Raw genomic sequence first — 23,077 nt, 5'->3', positions numbered from 1 at the left:
GTGGGTCTTGGGGGATCGAATCTGGGCTTTTGACTTTGCAGGCAAGTGCCGCAATCACTAAGCCCTCTTGCCAGCCCCCTGTTAAGTTTTGTTTCTGAATAGTTAACACATATAATTCTGATAAATTTTCTTCTACAACATTTTTATTTATATGCTTAATATCAACTGTAAACATTTTCTCATTTAATGTTTATCATTATTGAGAGATAACAAATGTTCATCTCTGTTGCTCAGAATAGTATAAAGAGATGAATTGTGGGTGCACAGCAATTAGGTGATGAACTTGGGGGCTATTGCTGTGATCTAAAGCTGGCTGTGAGACTTCTCAGTCATTTTGGAAATCTCACCTAGGACATTTCAGACATTCTTCTGTCTCCTGAGTATCCAGGGGCAACAGCAACAGCCACGTGGCCTGTGTGGCTCAGTGGAACAAACACACAGGCAGAGGAGAAAGTTAAGTCAGATGTTGATAAGATTTGCAAACATATGAATCTACCTCTTCTTCTCACTGAAAGGTTTTGTTTTGGAAAATGTAGTTGTCTTGAATAAGTACTGTTGTTAACATGTTTACATTTTAAATGTATGTCCATAACAAGTAAAGAAGATATTGGAAGACTCTAGTAATTTTTATATTGTAAGAGAATTTTGAATATATACATATATAATTTTGCTCCTGAACACTAGAAAAAAAAAGTGAGTTCATGAAATTAAGAGCCATGGACCTAGATTGATTCAATTTAAAGTAGAAATAGTCCCTTAACTCCCTACCCCGTTGCTGCCACTGACTTTTATTCACAGCATAGAATCAAGTTTCTCAACCTTGATGTTTGTATACCAGCAAGAGTGCAAAGCTGACTTGGTCATAAGTACCAGGGTGAGCGCAGGCAGCTGCCTTTAACTATGAGTGTCAGGTTCCACATCTGTAAGTAGGGATCATATTACTAGTGGGTGGGATTATTCATGTGATCACCTGAGGTGCTCTGTGTGAAAAACAGCCATGCTAATGGCAGATAATCCACTCAAAACATGTCTCTGTTCTAATATGTAGAATTCACAAACAATGATAGACACTTGGATGCCTTAGGCCTGAAATTATTCAGACTTGTGAAAGCAAATTTTCTTTCACAGATATTCTGGTATGAGAGGTAATTTTAGTTGTTTACTTTGTAATATTGTCACAGTTAACATTTTTTGTAGGGTTAGAATATACTGGGAATTGAGTTGATTTTTTTAAAATTCATTTGCTCATTAATGAAGTGCTATTAATTTTAAAGGGTCTCTGCACAAATTACTATTTTTAGGATAAACACTTTGAGGCTTAGATGGTTAGGGGATTCTGCTACATTCTGTTCACAGCTTGACCTTGGACTTGATCTTGAAGACAGCAGGCATTACATGTGAAGTCTCTTATGCCACTGCTTCTCATATCCTCCAAGTACTGTGTGGTTTTGAAAAGTTATCTGTGTAATTTTTGTAAATAAAAATGCACTTTTACAGATTTCCTTTTGAAATTAAATTTTCTTTTTTCTTTAAGGGGAAGATGTGATATAATTGAATTAATATACTTAGCAAGTAACAAAGCATTGTAATTTCTCACAGGAAGGCATGACTTTATATCTATTTGTGTTATCATTAAACAAACTAGTGCCATGTGGTTCTGTACCTTGTCTTGTCTTGATCCTTGAGGTTTGGAGTGTCCATGCAAAAACAAACACTCATTAAGTCTATTCATTAAGTCTACAACTGAGGAATATCAGAGGTTTACACCACAGGCACCTGATGAACAGACAGGGTGGTCCTACATTATAATACAACTCAATAAACCTAACTGGAATCACTTATTCATCTTCTCAAAAGCTCAGTCTTCTAAGATTAGGTTGTGGGCCTCATCTTCATTCTGAGACTAAGGACACATAATGCTGTGGTTACAATAAAATGTGCTAGCAGGAGAAAGCATCTATCACATCATGTTTGTTGAGGTATGCCTGAGGTGTGGGGAGAAGTGCCATCACAATTCATGTGTGTCTTTGAGAAAATAGTGGGCTAGGTCACCACCATGATCGGATGATACAGAGACAGGAAAGACAGAAAAGTCAACCTGTCACCTTGATGTTCCCACATCTGAGGAAGGGGCTGTCTGTTGTAATATGACATTCTGTATTATTCTATATTATACACACACACACACACATATATATATATGTATATATATATATACATATATATATGTGTGTGTATGTATGTTTATGTATGTATGTGTGTATATATATATATATATATATATATATTCTATATTATCTGAATAAAACCTCTAAACTTGTTGGGTAGAATCTGATAGCTAATCTATCAACCAATCTATTATATATATATATTATGTACATTACACGTATACACACACACACGTGTGCACACACACAGAATAAAACGGATCCTCACACACAGTAAAGTGGTCAACATACATTAGATATAATAAAAATTGTAATTTCCTATGCCCCAGATTAGGCTGAAAAGGGACAGTAATTTGTCATTGGTGGAAAAGCAGCACAGACATCAGAGCCTTCTCTTATATAGTGCTCTGTTGCATGTTGGTGATATTTCATAGTTACTCATGCTTGGATCATCTGTCTTTCCTTCAGGATGCTGGTTTGGGTAGTCAAGAAGTTTGTATTCCATTCCAGATATATAATCAGCTATCTCTGTGTTTAAGAAGCTTCCTAGGTCCCAGCCTCACTTTGCTATAGAACCATCAAACTGGGTTACCTGAGCTGAACACCACTTTTGCCCCAAGCAACATGTAATTCCCTCCTTTCATTGAGTCTCCTTATTCTATAGACCTTGAGAAACAAATAAGGAAAGAGACTACAAATGCAGCCTTCAATAAACCACTTATCTTCCTATGTTGAGCAGTTTTAACCTGTGAAATGCTTTTAGCTTAATGGTTTGGACAAAGTATTAGAAGAGGAGGACTTGAAGGAAAGGTAGGTGCTTGAGTATTTGATGATTTCGAAGCTTTATTAAGATAGTTTTCCTGCTGAGAGAGTCATTTATGAGAGGGAAAAAAGACACTCACCAGGTTCTTCATGGCTCATTTATTTATCGGCTATTTTTAGTCCCTGGCTTGCTTATTTCAGATGAAGAGCTAATAAGGAACATGCTGTGCATTCACAAGTTTGAAATGATAATGGCATAATTTCTGCTAAAGTGTCCTGGATAAGGAAGAAAGGGGCTTCTGCACAGTGTTACAGACACTTTCACTGTGATGACGAGAAACCAGAGGCAGGCATTCAGTACTGATTTTACATAGAAAGGGGGGAAATGGCCCTGATCAATTAGGCACACTTAAATTATTATATTGGAGAAGACATGATTTGGAGGCAGAACGAAAATTCACCCCAGCATATCACTGACTTTAGTGAGCTTGGATGGGTCAATTAGCCTTTTCTGCACTTAGTTTTCACATCTATTATATGATGACGATCAAAGCCACTTCAGAAAGTTATTCTAAGCCCTAAGCACAATGCTTGCAAATACCTAACCTTTTAAAAGTACAGACAATTGATACATGGTTCCTAATGGTATCAGAAGACAAATAATGGATGATACATGTTCCATCTTAATAGTTTTTTCATATTTCCACAATGTCTGACAAGTTTTCTTCCTTTATCATTTATAACTGGATATTTTTGTTTTTTTCTTTTCTTTCTCTACCCCCTGCCAGTCATTATTCACTCAGCAAATGTTCATTGAGCTTCTGTGGTGTGAGATACTGGGAATATTAAGATAAATAATCCAGGGATTGTGATGCACATTGGAATTCCAGCATTTTGGAGGTAGGAGGATCAGAAATGCAAGGCAGGCCAGGGTTATATGAAACCCCATCTTTAACAAAGTGAAATAAGTAAAATTTAATACACGACAAAATTATTCTTCCATCCCTTTGGAAACTAAAGTAAGGACAATCCTTGTCAGGAGTGTGATGAAGAAAACTAGGTGCTGTGATAGTATTCTAGCCATCCAGGGCATATTCCCATGGAATGGCCCTTCCTGGACAAGGAGGTCAAGGAACAGTCAAAGACTTTACCCTTGACAACGGTTGTTGAAAGGTAAATTTTAAGTGCCTAGAGTGATTGGGAAAGCTGGAGAGAACATGTATCTTTTATTGACTAGTTTTTCCTCCTGTGTTGTAAGTATTCCCTCAAGCTTTGTCTTCATAGACTTGTTCTTTCTTCTTTCCTCAAGCATGTTCCTTGGATAACCCAGAGACTCACAGGTAATTACTTACTACCCAGAGGAATGACTTACCCTCCTATAGTTCCAGATTGGCCTTGCTCAGGAGAATGGCTTCATACCTTTCTAATTTGATAGTTATTATTCTGGGGTTTCCTATTGTCATTTTGGATTCCATGTCTAAATGCACATTCCTTCCATCCCAGGTTGAAACTAAAAAGGACACCTGACTCTCAGTTTCCAGAGTTGATGGCAGAATGATTTTTCCAGGTACCTTGGCTTAAAAGTTCTGTGGTAGCTGGAACACCACTTTTCCTATTTATATTTCTACAGCCTGCTGTTCAAAGTGTAATGATTTTCATTCACTCATTTATCATTAACAAAATTTCTAAAGTGATACTGTGGGCTGTTATCTAGGCCATACAATGGCAAGTGATGTAGAACTGGTCCTTATACTTCTTTTCTGTAACCTACAAACTGGCATGGAAGACAAATACCTTATGGAAAAAGCACTGAAATACATATTTAACTATAAATTATGATACATTTTATGTAGAAATTCCTATAACACATTGGTGGACAGTACCCTCAAATTGTGAGTCAAAATAAACCCTTCCTTCCTTAAGATGATTTTTTTAAGATATTTTGTTACTACAATTGGAAATGTGATCAATTTAGAAAGCTGAAACCAGGAGTGGGGTTGTAAAATGTATGCAGTTGGTAGGCTTTTGGTACTGGTTTGTGGAAATAATGTAGAAGAATTTGGAGCTATGGACAATAAAAGTCTTAGAATTATATAAAGCATATATTATTGGACAATTTTGGTAGAAATTTAGACCACAGTGCAGAGGGAGAATGTGGAGCATAGAGGCCTAGTTAATGAGGTTTCAGAAGGAAACACTGGCTCGACCGGGAACTGGGATTCAAGCATTTCATGCTATATTCTGGCTAGCAATCTGAATTCTGCCTACTTCCTGAGAACTTGAATATGTTGACTTAAATTCTCAACTTGGTAGGACCTCAAATCGCCTGTGAGGAATTATTTTGAGTGTGTTAATTGAGATGAGAAACTCCCTTTCAAATGTGGGTGTGGTCCTGGACTATATAAAAAAGGAGAGACCTGGCTGAACATTGGTGTTCATTGCTTTGTTAGCCTTCCTCACTGTTGAACTAAATTTGACCTGTCCTGCTCCCTGGTCTTCCCTGGCATGATGAACTGCAACTTGGATATATAAACTGAAATAAATGCTTCCTCCCTTAAACTATTGTTGTTGTTTTTTTTAAATGTAGTTTTTCCAAGCAATTAGAAAGTAACTAATACATTAAGTAGGACCGAATCAAAAATAATGGTCTAGGGCTGGAGAGATGGTTTAGCAGTTAAGCGCTTGCCTGTGAAGCCTAAGGACCCCGGTTCGAGGCTCAGTTCCACAGGTCCCACGTTAGCCAGATGCACAAGGGGGCGCACGCGCCTGGAGTTCGTTTGCAGAGGCTGGAAGCCCTGGTGTGCCCATTCTCTCTCTCTCCCTCTATCTGTCTTTCTATCTGTGTCTGTTGCTCTCAAATAAATAAATAAAAATTTAAAAGGCATCTTTCCAAATATTTCACCCAACCTTTAAAATAATAATAATAATAATGGTCTAATTTGTTTGCCAGAGGAACATCCAAGGCAGGTTAGCATAAAGGCTGTGTCATTACCACAGCTCACTGAAATAATCCAGGTCTACAGTGAGAAAGAATTGTAAGTGTGGCAGACAGATGAAAAATGTTCCATTTGATGGGGGAAAATAATATATTGTGATGTATCCTCACATCATAGAGATTATACTTTTATTTTACTTTTAATATTTTATTTTATTGATTTAGTTATGAGAGAGATAGAGAGAGAGAGAGAGAGAAAAGAGAGAGAGGCACACGGAGAGAATTGTCATGTCATGGCCTCTAGCCAATGCAAACAAACTCCAAACACATGCAACCCCTTATCCATGTGGATATTTGGGAACCAAACCTGGTTCCTTAGGCTTCCCAGTTAAGCACCTTAACCACGAAGTCATCTCTTCAGCCATAAAAATACTTTTAAATTTAAAATTTTAACTTAGACACTTCATATTCATTCAAATCATATTCAAGAGCATTAGTTAGACTATATATTTGAGATAAACTTTGGAATGCCTTTATAAGAGAAGGATGATGCCATCATTAATAGTTTTATACTCATGTGCATTTACTCAGCTAAATATAGAGTAATTATTCTCTCTCTCTGTTCATGTACACGTGGTACATGTATATTTGTGTGTGTTCTTGTATGTATGGTACATGCGTATGCATTCTTGTCTGTTTATGTGCGTGTGTGTAGTTATGCACACACATATTATGGTACATGTTTATGTTCGTGTGTGCAGTTATGCACACACATATGTATAAGTGCATATGGAGACTAGAGTGAAAGTTCCGGTGTGATTCCTGAGCTGCCTCCTACCTTTGTTTGAGGCAGGATCTGTTATTTGTGTGGAATTTGCCAAACAGCATAGATTGATTGATGAACAAGCCCCAGGGATCCATCTGGCACCATTGTCTACCTCCCTAGGACTGGAATTATAAGTATATACCACAACCAACTTTTTTTTACATGGGTTCTGCTCATTAAACTCATGCTTGTGCAATGAGCATTTTCCCCACTGAGCTACCTCCACAGTTCACTTGCTGTGTTTCACTAGACATTTTGCATTGCTTATTTTACTGGGCAATGAGTGGGCAAAGCAAGAAAAAACATTCTAGAGTCTTATTTTGGTTCTGATGTGGTAGGGCCAAAATAAAATAAATAATCGATAAGCATACATGGCAGATAATGGAACCTAAGGGGAAGACAGAAGATATATCAAAGAATAAAGAAGTAAGGGATGCTATTTTGGAAAGCACATCTTGGCACACTTCTGTAAAATTATAATAAAATAATTTTGGAGACTTTAACATTGAGCAATAACTCAGGCAGAGGTCATCAGCTGAGGCAAATGCTCCAAGCAGGGGCATATGTTTGAAGGACAACAAAGATCCCATAATGGCTAGGGCAGGGAGAATGATGGAATGAAAATCTTCAGAAGTATAAAAAGAACCTTTTATCTTTTCTTAAAATATATTTTATTTACTTATTTATTTGCATGCAGAGAGAGACAGAGAGAAGAGAAACAGACAGAGGGAATGGGTGTGTCAGGGCATCCAGCCACTACAAATGAAGTCCAGATGCATGTGCGACCAGATGCATAATCTGGCTTTATGTATTGCTGGGGAGTTGAATTTGGGACCTTAGGTTTTACAGGCAAGCACCTTAGCTACTGAGCCATCTTACCAAACTCCTTTTATCTTTTCATAAAAATAAATCTATAGTTAACCTGGCCAGATAGTTTTTAATGTCTTGAAGCATGCTGAGTGTTTTAAAAAACTATTTTATTATAATCTTGGAATGTTTAATTGTTGGCTTAACTAGTGTTTGATTGGTGAAATAAGCTTTTATAATAGCTTAAAAGCCTCATACACACACCTAGAATTGAGAGGCTTTTTCACAGTTTACATATGTAATTTCATGTTAATTTAACCTATGCCTTAGCCAACTTTTCTTTTGTACTCTTTTGTTTCTACTCTAGGATAAAACACCTTTCATTACTTCAAAGAGAAATTATAAAATGTCTATTTAAAGCACACCCAACTACTAAGAAGAAACAATGTGCAAAACAGAAATAAAATTATGGTGTGGAAGGGAAGGAGGCATTAGAAATAGTGCTTTTTATTTCCTTTTCTCAGAAGGTTTAATTAAACATTAAGGTAACATTTTCCTTCCAATGGTAATTTCACTGGATGACTGAGTACTTGTGTTTTAACTCCCTGGACTGAAGAAAGGGAAACATATTCCAAAATATGATTAATGATTATAAATAGGGTGTGCTGTGCAATTCTGATCAGTTGGATGTGAAAGATTCTTCATTTATAGTGTGGTTACATATTAAAACTTGGTTGTCTTTTAATTGATTAATAGAAAGTACTGGGAAACAATGAAGTTCTTTTAGTAAGGAAAAATAAAGCCTAAAAATAATAAGCTGAAAGGCACCACTGATGTGGAGGTTTGGGATGGAAAAGGTTGGTGGTGTGTTTACAATTCATTCTGACTCTTACTGTAGAGGAAGATGAGAATGATCACCTACAGATAATCACATGTCACCATTAGCAGACTGACGACTGGCCTACAGATAAGCTAACTGATTTTATTTTTAATTTAATTTAATTTAATTTTATTTTATTTTATTTATTTATTTGAGAGTGACAGACAGAGAAAGAGGCAGATAGAGATAGGGAGAGAGATTGGGCATGCCAGGGCCCCAGCCACTGCAAACAAACTCCAGACGCATGTGCCCCCTTGTGCATCTGGCTAATGTGGGTCCTGGGGAATGGAGCTTCGAACCGGGGTCCTTAGGCTTCACAGGCAAGTGCTTAACTGCTAAGCCACCTCTCCAGTCATGATTTTTTTTTATTAACAACTTCCATGATTATAAAAAATACCCCATGGTGATACCCTTCCTCCCCCCACTTACCCCTTTGAAACTCCACTCTCTATCATACCCCCTCCCCATCTCAATCAGTCTCTCATTTACTTTTGATGTCTTGATTTTTTCCTCCTCTTATGATGGTCTTATGCAGGTAGTGTCAGGCACTGTGAGGTCAGGCATATCCAGGTCATTTTGTGTCTGGAGGGAGCATGTTGTATGGAGTCCTGCCCTTCCTTTGGCTCTTACATTCTTTCCGCCACCTCTTCCACATTAGACCCTGAGCCTTGGAAGGCCATGATTTTTTTTTTTTTCTGGGAAAAAGAGTTATTTTGGCTTACAGGCTCGAGGGGAAGCTCCACAAAGGCAGGGGAAAACGATGGCATGAGCAGAGGGTGGACATCACCCCCTGGCCAACATAAGGTGGACCACAGCAATAGGAGGGTGTGCCAAACACTGGCAAGGGGAAACTGGCTTTAATACCCATAAGCCGGCCCCCAACAATACACTCCCTCCAGGAGGCATTAATTCCCAAATCTCCACCAGCTGGGAACCTAGCATTCATAACACCTAAGTTTATTGGGGACACCTGAATCAAACCACCACATTCCGCCCCTGGCCCCCATAAACTGATATCCATACATGATGTAAAATACAATGCATTCAGTCTGACTTTAAAAGTCCCCATAGTTTTTATCAATTGCAATGAAGTTCATACATCCCCGTAGTTCAAGATCTTATAACTGAGCCATAATACCAAAAATAAAAATAAAAAACCCTCAAAAAACCCATAATGGCACAGAATAAATGTTCACACTACAAAATATGGCATTGGGCATAGCAAATAAACATTCAACCAATACAACATTTAAAACAACCAGGGCAAACATCAAACTCTGTAGCTTCAAGTCCAACAACTCTAGCTAGTGACAAATCTCCAAGTCCGATAATTCCAACAAGCAACAAGCCTCTGGCATCCCAATTCCACCCCTCCAGTTAGGCTACTCACAGTCCTGGAAAACTTCATCAGGGCTGGCTGCTCTCCATGGCAGCCATCTCATGGTCCCGGAATCTCCACTGGGTCTCCACTGCAATCCACAGTTTATTCTCATGGCTCCATGGGGTCTCTATGCAGGCAACCAGCAAACCTGCTTCATATTGCCCATGGCCATTTCCAAAACACAAGAGCATGTTGCAAACTCAATGACCCTCTTTCCAGCATTTCTTATACTCCACGGTACCAGGTAGGGTGCCAATTTGTTATTCCAAGGGGGAATAAAACTGACTTTGAAGAACAGGACACTCCTTGAGCACTCAAGCCCCTTCTAAAAAGTCTACATTCTTCTTATTGCCCCAGCACAGGTCAGCTAGCCCAGTCTCAAAAATTGTAATCTCTCAGTTGCAGCTGAACGGGCAAGAGTTCTCCCAAAGATTTTTCTTTCTGTTCCATAACCCTCTTCTCACACCAGTTCATTTCTACGCAAAGCAACCCTGAACAACTCCTCAGGACATGGGCATAAGAGCAAGCTTCTCACACAGACTGCTAGCCCAGTCCAAGCAAAGCTCTTTCACACCCTCATAAGCCAAACCTCACACTTCATAGTTCTTATTGCATTCAGGTCATGCAGCTCAGACCAGAATAGTCCATCAAGCTGTGCTTACAGCACTGCAAGGCATCTCTTAGGCCAAGGTTTCAACTCCTTCCACTTTCCTCTTGAAAATCAGCTCAAACGGGCCAAAGCCACACAGTCAGGTGTCTAGCAGCAACCCCACTCCTCGGTACCACTTTACTGTTGCAGTCTGGTTCACATTGCTGGTAGAAATCACCCAACCAAGAGTAGCTTCTGGGAAAAAGAGATTTATTTTGGCTTACAGGCTCGAGGGGAAGCTCCACGAAGGCAGGGGAAAATGATGGCATGAGCAGAGGGTGGACATCACCCCCTGGCCAACATAAGGTGAACCACAGCAACAGAAGGGTGTGCCCAATTTTTTTTTTTTAATACTAGCAGAAAAGCCCTTATCCATGTATATGTGTGTAATATGTGTATATATGTATGCATGTTTGCATGTGTGTGTATAGGTCAAGGTTGATGTCCAGTGTCTTCCTTAATTATTTCCCACGTTTTTTTTTTTTTAAACTGAGGCAGGGTCTCTCCATTTAGTCCAGTGCTCATCAATTCAGCAAGCCTGGATAGACAGCTTTTTGTTGGGATCTCCTGTCTCTGCATCTCAACTTCTGGGATTATAGGTGACTACACACTCACCCAGCACTTACATGGGTGCTGAGGATCTGCATTCTGGTTCTCATGCTTACAAAGCAAATGATGGTCTAAGTAATTTCCCAGGCCCTTCAGTAGGTTCTTTATGGAATAAATTTAGTGATAAATACTTGGTCTCACTAAGCTTGCTTCTGGTAAATGACTATAGGATGCATTGATTCATGGGCCATGTATCTGTGATAAATACTACATAAGGATATCACTATTTGAATATAAGATAGAGATGGTTCATGATAAAGAGGACTCCCTTCTTTGTAATTAATGATCCCATGTACATAATTTAGAGAAGTTGTATGCTACCCTGGGCCACAGTCTATCCTAATGTGTGAACAATGAACAACACAGCTTCCAAATACTGCCAGGTGTCTTCTTGCCTTTGTTGTGCAGCAAAATGATGTGTATCCTGAGAGCTACACCATAGCCACAAGAACTAGATAAGATCACAGAGGAAAATTCAGAGCTTGGGAAATGATTGAGCTGCTAAGGAAGTACCAGGATGCACTTATCTACTTCTGCCACATCCCACAGTTGGCTGAAAAATGCTTTCAAAGTTGTTTAATGTTTTTTCCATATGAATATGACAACCACGTCTGAGTAGAGTATATAATGAGGGAATTACAAAAGCAGATGTACTCAGGAAATGCAAATAAAGTATAATTTATGAGTGGCCATCACTGGCTTAAACACAATAGAGTTAGAAGGCAGCTGATTAATTTCTGTGTAATTGCTATTTAGAATGAGTATACTGCTGTATATTTAGAAAACCAGTGATTTTAACTTTGGGATGTGCAAAATAAACTAAAATACAGGGAGAAATACTATGATATGCATCAAAGCCTATGATCATGTTTGGATTATGCTGCTTAGATGGGTACAGTATGGGTAGTACAGGATTTGCCACTGGACAAAGGGAAAAGGGTTTATTGGTTCTGTGTTAACTTGAATGTTAATACATGCTTTGGGCCATTGGCAGTTAAAAGAGAGTTGCAGTTTTATTTTCATGGATTCATTTCTTCTTTGGAAGAAGCAGCTACCTTTGAAGGAACATTGCAGGTGGACAAATAGTATAAGGTCTACACCCACTTCTTGGATGCTTCCCATCTGAGGAGTACAGGCTGATAGGAAGTGTTTCAAATGAGCCTAGTTATGTGTGAGCACTGCGTCCCTCTGAGGGATTCCTGGGTGGAGATGCACTCAGATTATCTGTCAGGCCTTGCTGTCTCATACTGCCACTGGCAGAACTAAAAAGTAAGCACTTGGCTAAGAAGGTTGAGCCCACCAGGATACAGGCAAGATGGATACTGTCTGTCGTGACTGGTAGGGGAGAGAAGGGACCCCTACAGATGACAAAGCTGAAGGACTTCCTACATATAGCATGGGAAAGAGGAAAGAGAAGGGGCCCAAAGCTGAGGATGAAGAACAGAATGGTTGGTCATACTAGAAACCCCAAAGACAGAAAAGAAAACTTCAAATACCAGATTGCATTTTCAAAACTCAAGAACACCTCCGTGCCTGGGTAGAGATGTTTAATATGTAATACATACATGTGTGTGTGTGTGTGTGTGTGTGTGTGTGTGTGTGTGTGTGTGTTGGTTTTTCGAGGTAGGGTCTCACTCTAGCCCAGGCTGACCTGGAATTCACCCTGTAGTTTCAGGGTGGCCTCAAACTCACGGCAATCCACTTACCTCTGCCTCCCGAGTCCTGGGATTAAAGGTGTGCACCACCACACCCAGATAAAGAATGTTTTTAACAAGTTCAAGTGTTTAGAAGTAAAGGTCATTTGTTTTGGTCAACACCACCCTCAATTTACACAAAGGTTCTAAGCTACTTTGGGATTTCAGAGTCACACTTTTTGGTAAGAAAGAAGAGAACAAGGAAGGAAGCGAAGAGGAGAGAAGAAAAGGAAAGACATGCCAAGACCCTCAGGAGTTATCCACACACAGCAGAAAACATACTCAAGAAGCACAATTGCAGAAATCAGAATAAACCAAGCATAGTGGAACTCAAACACCAGAGAACAAAATTCTGGCTGGCAAAGAGGGGTGAGATAGGGTCCAGAATAGAGGTTCTCAAGCACGCCAACGTTTACAATACAAAGGTAAATTGTCTTTATATTGAAAAGTAAAGCACAGTAGAGTTTTGGGAGGTGTCCTGCAAAGGCTCACAATGTCAATATTTTCTAAAGAAAAACCTGGCCGTGAAGCCCAAGCACCCTTGTCTCTTTGGTCCAGGATGGACTCAGCTGCCCTAAGACGACAGAGGACATTTAACATCTCAGCCTGTTTTTGCTGACAGCAGAGGAAGTGAGTCCCTGCTGGAAGCCTTTCTCATTTGCATTTTGTCCTCAGTACAACCCTGAAGCTTCCTAGACATGGATGTGGCTCAGGATGTACTTCCGTAGGTGGTCAGTGAAATTATACCCAGAAGGAATTTTGTGGCATGTTCCTTACGTGCAAGAGGGCAGATTCTGGACCCATGGTCTTTGTTTCCTAACTCCTAGCTTCCAGGCCCTTCATTGCATTGGGGGTTCATAGTGTAACTACTCTGGATGTCTTGGCCTAAACAGTTCATTTTTCTGTTTAGCCTCCCCTGTCATGGAGTTCTGCTGGCCTTGACTTCTTTGCCTCACCTCAGAGGCTCTCCTTTTATCTGTTTCCACTGCCCCCATGCATGTTTCACCTCTCCTCACTTCACTTTTTCCACCAACAGGAAGAGAGCGCTTGCTGGCATCCCAGAGTCCAGACACCTTTGACCTTAAGGAATTCCTTTTCAACTTTCCAAATAACCTCTCTTTAAACATCACTTTTATATGTCAAATGTGATGCTCAACCTTGATTTTCATCTGGATAAATTCAGGAATCAAGTAAGAGGCCTGTGTCTGGGAGGCTCATTGAGGGTATTTCCAGGAGAATTAACTGGTGGAGGAAGACCCTCCCCACAGCGGGCCGCCGGATAGAAAGCGGTCCAAAGAGAAGGCTGGGCTCCTTGCTCACTGGCCTGGCCTTCCTGCTGTGTCTGTTCCGTTGGTGGCGGGCTGCTGCCCTCCTTCACTGCCCTCAGAACCTGGCTTCTTTGGCCTTTCAGTGTAGACCGAAGATCATCAACTCCCCAAGAAACCTCCAGGCCTTCAAAGCCAGACTAGGAGTGCACAGCAGCTGCAGGGTTTCAGCCTTTCCTGCACGCATGTGTGGACGCCCCAGCTCATGTCATGTAAGCCACCCATGAAATCCCTTTTTGTGATACGTATTCATTTGATCAATTCAGTTCCTTTATAGAACCCTCACACAACAAATTGCTAATTCTTTTCTTCAAAATATTATAGAATGAATATAAACAGCATATCTAGGTATTTGATTAAAAAAGTGGACAGACCGTTGTTTTGCACCTGAAGGTGGGCCTGAACGCTACACTAGCTGGCTACATGATCACAGAAGGGGTTCTGGGACCTCAGAGTGCTTTGCAGGGAGTTGCAGGAGGCCGAATGTATCCTTTCTGTGTAATATAGCGCAGTCATGCTGACCTTGCTTCTTACTTCGTTCATTTATTCTTTAAGCCTTTCTTTCCCTAAAGGAAAGAATTACTGCAAGTATAGAAATTCTAGCTGTTTTCTATCACATGATTAATTGGTAAACACAGTGGAAGTGTTTCTTCACTTCTTACAAGTATTATTTGAGCTTTTGGTCACTAATAGTTCTGACCATTTACAAGAATGTCTTTCGAGGTAAGGATTAGATTCTGAAAACACCTCACATGAATGCCCTTGCCTACACATATCACTGGAATTGCGTTGATTAAGATCTGGGCTTATATGAAAAGGTGTTTTACAGAATGACATGGATCAGCAAGAGACATCCGATCTGTCCTTCCTCAGATGTATCTGAAGCACCGTTAAGTCAGTTTAAGGGTCAGTCACAACAAAGAATGCTTCTGAATCTTCCATAGCCTGGTCTGCTGTCATGTGGGAATCAAACCATGCCTCTGGGAACCTGAAGAGTTCTCAGTCTGCTGCCTTTACAAATTCAAATTGAAAGTGAATTTAATTAGCATGGCATGCAAAGGGAAGGATATCTGGGGTGTTGCATTTTCTCCAGTTCTTTCTTCACACCAATCCTATTTAGAGACTTGGCTCCGCTGTATCTAAAATAGCAAACCTTAGGTCCTTGAGGTAAAACAAGAATTGAAAGTGTTTAGTTATTGTGAAAATGTGACATGGAACTGAATGCTTTCAAAGGAAAAGAAAACCGAACAGTATTCAGTAAGTATCATGAAGATTTTTGCACACTGTGCCGACTGGCTTAAGCAACACAGTGTAAAGAAAAATCCAAGATCTAGCTCAAATATTTGGGTAAATTTCAAGTTAAGCTGTGTCACTTGAGATCTCACTGCTTCCAGATAACAGATTTTAATATTTTTAAATATTTTATTTATTTATTTGCAAGGAGAGGGATGGAGATAAAGAGAGAGGAGAACAGACATGCCACAGCCTTCAACTGCTACAAACTCCAGATGAATGCGCCACCTTGTGCATCTACCTTACATGGGTACTGGGGAAATTGAACCTGGGTCTTTAGGCTTCATAGTCAAATGCCTTTACTGGTAAGCTATCTCTCCAGGCCAGATTTTGCTTTTTTATAGACTAAAAAGATCATTCCCTTAAAGTGTAATGAATATAAAGTAATAACATACAATTATTTATCTTATGCCATGGTATAGCCCATGAATCAGCTGGTTCTACTGTCTTGTAAGAAGCCAGCATATGGAAGAGTACATTAGGCAATGTCCTTGTGAGATATAATTCAAGGGATGCTAAGGGAGAATGCTAGAGCCCTTTCCACATTTTCTGCAATATTGTGTAATTCTATCATTTAACATTCATTATTTTGAGAATCACAATGCACATATTAAAAACTTACACTTGTCTTCATGATCATTAATTAAGTGACATAAATGTTAGCTACATTGCATTCTAAAACTTTAATGGATTGACAGGGTCTGCTTAGAGATTCATGACAAGTGGAAGTCTGAAGTCATATCCAGGCTCCGTAACAATGTCAGCTGGGGAAGGGCTGATAGAAGGAGGGGCCTACAATCACTAGTACCTCAGCGGGGGTTTGTCTGCTAGTTTTACTGGTTCTAAAGAGGAGAGAAAGAGAAGGGATAATCTGAAGAAACTACAGTGGTCACATAACTTACTTTCATAGCAGAGCACTTCCAAGGCCAGAAGACTTAGCAAAATTCCAGGACAATGTATGTAAACCATCACTGCAAAATATTTTAGCTCTTTGGAAAGGTAGTTTCTCAGTGTCAATAATAAATCTTGAATAGTTTCTCAGTCAAATAAGTCCACCAGAATCTATTTCCTGATGCCAATGTGTTTTCAGAGCTGTGGCTTCCAGAGACTAAATTCCCCCACAGCAAGGGGAGCTGGCCTAGTTATACTTGCATAAGAAGGCCAAGCACTCCGAGATCCATGATGAAATACAGGAAAGAAGTTAAGCCAATATACACCTTCTCAGAGGGTGGTTAGGTCAGTACCACACTATCCTTTAGCCTCTTGTTTTATTTCTCACACCAGTTAACCTAACGACATGTCAGTTCTGATAAAAGGCTTGATGAGGAAGAAGTTGAAGCTACTGTATTAGCTAAGTCTGGGGAATTACCAGAAGATTTCAATTCTCCATGTCCCTATAACTAAAGGCTGAAAGTGTGAAGGGTGATTCAGGCAGAAAGTGGGTCCTGTCATGTCTAAGATATAACTCCCCTTGTTCTTTTGGCCTTTTTTTGTGCAGAACATTCCTATGCATATTTTTTTTTTTTTCTATTTGCCTTTTTGGGGTATGGTCTCACTCTAGCTCAGGCTGACCTGGAATTCACTATGTAGTCTCAGGGTGGCCTCGAACTTACAGTGATCCTCCTACCACTGCCTCCTGAGTGCTGGGATTAAAGGTGTGTGCCATCACGCCTGGCTCAATATGTGCGTTTTTATTTGTGCGTATATGTGTGTGTGTGCACATGGGTATGTGTGAGTTGGGGGTAATTGATGACCTATCCTTGTATTTCAATATTTAATGGGGTTCAGAATATATTTAGATTGAGCACATGAAATTGCCTAAATTATATCATCTGTGAAGAAAATAATTTTATATGGTTTAAGCTATTCATAATTGATCCAGAAGCAATTGCAGAATTAACTGAGATTACATTCTAAATTTTAAGTACTTATTTGTAGATAAAGATATATACATATAGGTTTCTGTGCATGGAAATATATGCATGATATATACTGAGAAATAATTTAAAATTGGTGATTGTACTTTAGGTTTTCTTTTCTTTTTCTTTCTTTTTGTTTATTTTTATTTCTTTATTTGATAGTGACAGATAGAAAGAAAGAGGCAGAGAGAGAAAGAGAGAGAATGGGCACGCCAGGGCCACCAGCCACTGCAAATGAACTCCAGATGCATGCGCCCCCTTGTGAATCTGGCTAATGTGGGTCCTGGGGAATTAAGCCTCGAACTGGGGTCCTTAGGCTTTACAGGCAAGCACTTAATGGCCAAGCCACCTCTCCAGCCCTCTTTTCTTTTCTTTTCTTTTCTTTTTTTTTTTTTGAGAGAGTAACTTGCTACATCACAGGCTGGCCTGAGCTTCCTCTGTAATCCAGACTTTCCTTAGCATTCTGATTTGTTTTCACTGTTTGAGACTCAGGCCAAATTATCTCAGTTCAGCAGTCTATACATATGTTTTATCATTTAAAAGAAATTAATATAACCACCTATTTTCCATGGAAATGAGCGTAACTGAGATAACAGCTCATAAATCTCTCATTATGGTAATACCTAAAATAAGTTATATTTCTAAGATGGCACACTTGATGATGAAATTATCCTATGTAATTATATTAGTATAAGATACTCTTTCTCTTGGGTATTTACGATATGCCAGGCATTGTTCTGTATGTATCCTTGCTTTAATCCTGTGAGGTAGGTCATATTATTATCTTCCTTTTTCAGATGAGGAAATTGAGCCATCCAGAAATAAAGTCACTTGCTGAAAATCACACAACTCATAACAAGGAACTGGCTGTCAAATCCAGCCACTGAAACCTCACATGTTTGCCCACACCACACACTCACCAGTAGGAATGTCTGTGTCTTGACAATAAGAATGCACTAAAAGTCCTTTTGCTTTGTGCGACTGCACAGCGTCTGGAGGATGCTTGACCATTTGAACTTATAGAGCTGAAAATGTTCCTAACACTTGGAGACCAGCAACTTAGCTCTCTTATTAAAAAAAAAACAAAACACAAACAAACAAACAAACAAAAACCCCCTCAGTTTCCAGCATTAATAACCAAGATTTATAGCACCAATTTTTCTATAGGCAATTAATAAGAGGAAAAAGAGCAGTAGATCATATAACACCTGTTTAGAGTCCTTAGTTAATTAAACATGTTTACTTTGTATTTAGCTATGAATGAATATGTGTTGTAGATTTAATCTCTAATGTTTCCCCTAAAGATTAGCTGTTGAATACTTGGTTTCAGGCACATGGTGCTACAGGGCTGTTGGGGTGCAGAGTGGGCATGAGCTTAGGCAGAGTGCATAGAGGAATGACAGGTCTTAAGACACTCCCTTGAAGGGGCTGAGGCAGCTCTCCCTCCCCCTCTTTCTCTTTTTCTTAGCCACGCATTCCTACTAATTGCTCATAGTAGGCCTAAGAGACAATGGATTTGAACTTCTGATCCTATGAACCAAAGTAAATTTTTGCAGGTAAAATCGTTTGTCTCAGATATTTTTTGTCACAGCTATGGAAAGTTGTCTAGCACAGCATGCAAATACTTGTACAGAATTTTGTTCAATGCTACTTTTCTACAATGATTGTTTTTTAGTGCAGATATTTTTAATATTTTATGCTTGAAAACTAAGACTTTATACCAAAGTCACATAGGCAGAAAATGAGGGTGATTAAATGGGTACAGTAGTTAACAAATTGGCATATTTATAATGTTTGTATATATATGTTTGCATATACATAATTTACATTACATATACACATATATGTTTAGTAAAATAATGCCTTCATATGATACATATTAGCTTTTTTATTTGATTTTCAATGTAGGGTCTCACTCTAGCCCAGGTTGACCTGGAATTCACTATGCCGTCTCAGGGCAGCCTTGAACTCACAGCCACTCTCCCGTCTCTGCCTCCCAAATGCTGGGATTAAAGGTGTGCACCATTATGTCCAGTCATATTAACATTTTTGTACAATTAAATATGCTTTTCAATGAATCAAATAATCCAGCACGAGACCATCTAAGGCGAAGCAGCAGTCTCCTCTGCCCATCAGCATAGAATAGTAACAAAAGCATTGGTTGGGGGAGCCAGAATCTTGTGCATTTTGCTCTAAGTTTTTGAGCCTTGGCTGGATGGGTTGCAAAACTGAGGCAGTTAAGTCATGTGCTGTCATGTTGTACAGACAATCACTTTCTGTGAGCGTCTTAAGTAAGACTGTTAGCTACGCAGTCTGTATTCTAGGACATGTAATTCTACTTCTCTTAACAAGATAAACCAAGCATTCCCTACTCTTCAGGAAAATATCTAAAGGACAAGAGCTATGAGATTTTCTTTTTATTCTTAATATGGAAACAGTTCAATATAATAAATCAAGTCATTAAAAACCTATGGAGATTGGCAGCCTCCAAGAGGCCAATTTTCATGGTAAGTTTGGGTAGAGGTCTGAGAGAAGAGACAGGGTTAAGATGGTCTGGCAATGGAAGCTTCCAATTTTCAAGTTACAATTGTGAAACTTATTTATATTTTTTATCAGTTTCATGAGTTATGGCTTTGAATTTTTTACAGCCGTAAGGATATACATGAGAAAGGACATGTAGGTCTTTTACTTTGCTTGCTTATATTTCAGAAAAGGTGTTTAAAGGTCAAGCTAAGGTAGTGTTCAAGACCAGCTAGAGGGAGGAGAGGGCATGAGGCAGGGTTACCTTTTTACAGGCCGTGATGGAGCCTCCCAGGCTGCTTCCCAAGCCCCCACTGCTGATGGCCTGCTGTGGGTCTGAAGCATCTGGCATCAGTGGCGACTCCAAGTTGCTGTATGCACCCCAAACACAAAAGAAATAAAAACACTCCAGTGAGTCATCTCTCTATTTAGAAATGCAGAGTGAATGAAACATGACATGACTTATCAAAAAATCATCTTTCCTGATTGCCTTCAACACTGCCGGCCTTCCTGCTGAAGCTGGCTTTTTTTTTTTTTTTTTTGGTTGGGCTCACTTTTGGAACTGGAAACATGATGAACTGTCCTGTTGTGAATACAAAGCTGCAACCCAGTGACTTCCACAGTGCTTAGATGGACACAATCGCATCTGTATGACTGCTGGCAGTGTTAGCAGCTTTGCTTTTCTTAAGCAAGCAGTTTTAAAACTCAAATAAAGCTTTTTTTTTTTTTCTTTGCTTGTTAGATTAGTTCAGCTCTGCTGATACCAACACATCATAAAATGCTCATCTTATTTTTCAAAATAAGGGTAAGGTATAATTTTAACCAGGCAAACATCAGGGTACTAGAAAAAGAATGTGGGCTTCAGCAGAGGCATCCTTCCGGCTACAGAGAGTCACCAGACATCTTCTCCAAGATGATCAATGTGTACCTTCTCTGCATCCCTCAAACCTCTGTGCATTTGCATATGTAAAGGACTGCATAAATGTTTTTTTTATGCATAAATGTTTTTAAAGATTTACAAATGTCTTCAATTATAAGAAATTATAAAAATTAAAGATAATATCAAACCCACTTTTCCTTATATAGCAGGTAATTTAAAATCAACCTTCCTTTAAATAATAAAATGATCTGTGATCATTTAAGTATTTCTAAGTATCATTTTTTCTAAAATATGACAATTTTTAAATTTGGAGACATGCTGATATCTCATCATACACTTTATTTTATCATTAGTGACAACATAGCACAATTCATTCAAATACATCTTTAAGATATAATCTGATAGTGTTGTATGAAAATTTCAACCTGAAATGTTGAATTTTTTTTCTTATAAAAGAAGTACCAAGTCAATAAATTAAATAAACTGTGTGTTTGTAACCAGCATTCTATACTATTGTTAGAGGTTCTGAACTACTTGGTTCTTATTATATGTGTGCACAAGGGTAGTCTGTTGGCATTTCCATTATCCATCACATAATAAATCTTGGAGTCAGACAAAGACTGTGCAGAGAAATTGAAGTAATATGTATTTTGTTCAGAAATTTCATATATTGCTTTGAGTAGTTGACACCTTGGGCACTGGCATCCATCCAACATAACTGAAAAGATGATACCCATGTTATCTTTACTAGGGAAGGGGCAAAAGGAGTGGAAATGGGAGAGGAAGAAAGAAGGGAGACATGGACTGGAAGGAGGGAGGAAAGACACAAAGAAAGAATGACAAATTCTTAATTATTAACCCATAAAATGTTAGATTATAGACCAAGCTAGCTGCGGTCCATAAAATCCTGGTCTGTGCATTAAGGAAATACTGTGTCGTGTTTCTTGCAGGAGTCAGCCAAGCTTCCGTGCAAGAGGGCAGGAGGGCCTCACTTCTTCCTCCGCCGTCTTGGCCCCAGGCAGCTCTGCTAAGATAGGGACCACTTGCATCCAGATCACTTTAACATTTTGGTCCAGAGTCAAGGAAATACTGGCACCTTTTCCTATGGTGAGCAACTCCAGGAATAGGAAGCAGGATGCCTGAGGAGCATAGCGGATCATGATGTCAGGCTGCTTGTTCCTTCCTGACGTAAATCAGCAGTGACAGCGCGTCAAGGAGCGCTAACTGCTCAGGAGGAGAACAGTGTTTGATTGAGGCAGACAGAGGTGGTTAGGGCCCAAGTCAGCAGGCATGAAACAGAGACAGGTGAAATATCAACCTTGAAAGTCACTCAACTTCCCACCAAACACATATCTGGCTTTAGAAAGACAGCCTTATGTAATATTTTACATGCAGCCAAAAGTATAGGAACTGCTTACCTCATCCATTAGAAAGAAGAACTAAAAATTTTACCCACAGATTTCTCAGCAAAAGTTCTGTTTTTATGACTGCCAAATACTATTTGGATATAAAGGTGGAAAAAAGAACTTGAACTTCCTTATATGGCTGCGGGGCTCCCTCTGTGTATGTTGCAGAGCCTGTAAACCTGTAACTAATTGTTGAACTATGTATATACACACATCTATTTGATTGCTGTTGTGAGAGGTAAATGATAAAGTTGAATCACATGGTCAGTACAAAAATCAGCCCATTACTTAATGACATGCACTATGTACTTCCATTATACCCACACTGAACAGAGTGACATCTCATCTCCAGAAACACATTGGCTATCACTTTAATGATATCTAATATCCACAGCAAATGTTTACAGGAGGCCTGTCCCTTCAAATCATGCAAAGCGGGTGTGAGCATCCAGTAGGTGAATTTACAATTGGCTCACTCAGTCTCATGGCCTTTGGGATAGAGGTGGAAAGCTTGAGTTCCTATAAACATGCCAGTCTCAGACTCCAGAGAAGCAGGATACTTGCTGGCACAGGGCAAGGCAGTGACAAAGGTGACATGAAACTCATGCATTTATTAAAATGAGCTCAAGTTGACACTGAAAAAATTACTGTCAAGATGCAGTGCAGCATTACAACTTACTCCTAATAGATAAGACTGCTAAATTCTTCCCTGGGATATTTTCCTTTGATTTTGACAAGTGTTGACACCATTTATTAAATATATCCTTTTAGAATGTTAAATGTATTGCAGTGAGAAAGTGGATAAAGCAGGAAAGGAGAAACAAAAGCGTAATTTGAAGCAGTGATTTTAGAGCTAATCTTGTATCAAGCAGTATTTTTTTAAAAGGAAAACTGTCATATCTGAGCCAGTGAGGTGCTAAGCTGCTGCTGCATCGCTGACACCTATGATTCACGCAGGACGGGAAAGTAGGTCAACATCAAGAGTGAAAATGGGGCCTGGCAGGGACTTCCCCGGAGAGAGCC

At 39.3% G+C, this 23,077-nt stretch overlaps 1 protein-coding gene across 7 annotated transcripts in view; it reads right to left on the bottom strand.

Moving 5' to 3' along the window:
• Nucleotides 1-23,077, bottom strand: part of LOC101598203 (SPHK1 interactor, AKAP domain containing) — a 139,431-nt gene that overhangs the window by 78,293 nt on the left and 38,061 nt on the right. For all 7 annotated transcript variants that reach the window (XM_045147250.1, XM_045147251.1, XM_045147255.1 and 4 more), the window contains exon 2: nt 20,034-20,139. In XM_045147250.1, coding sequence (XP_045003185.1) covers nt 20,034-20,139 — 106 coding nt within the window. The remainder of the gene's footprint in view (nt 1-20,033; nt 20,140-23,077) is intronic.

The sequence above is a fragment of the Jaculus jaculus genome, chromosome 4 (assembly GCF_020740685.1).
Source record: "Jaculus jaculus isolate mJacJac1 chromosome 4, mJacJac1.mat.Y.cur, whole genome shotgun sequence".
NCBI lineage: Eukaryota > Metazoa > Chordata > Mammalia > Rodentia > Dipodidae > Jaculus > Jaculus jaculus.
Note: the sequence above shows the minus strand (reverse complement) of the source record. Positions and strands in the feature narration are given on the sequence as shown.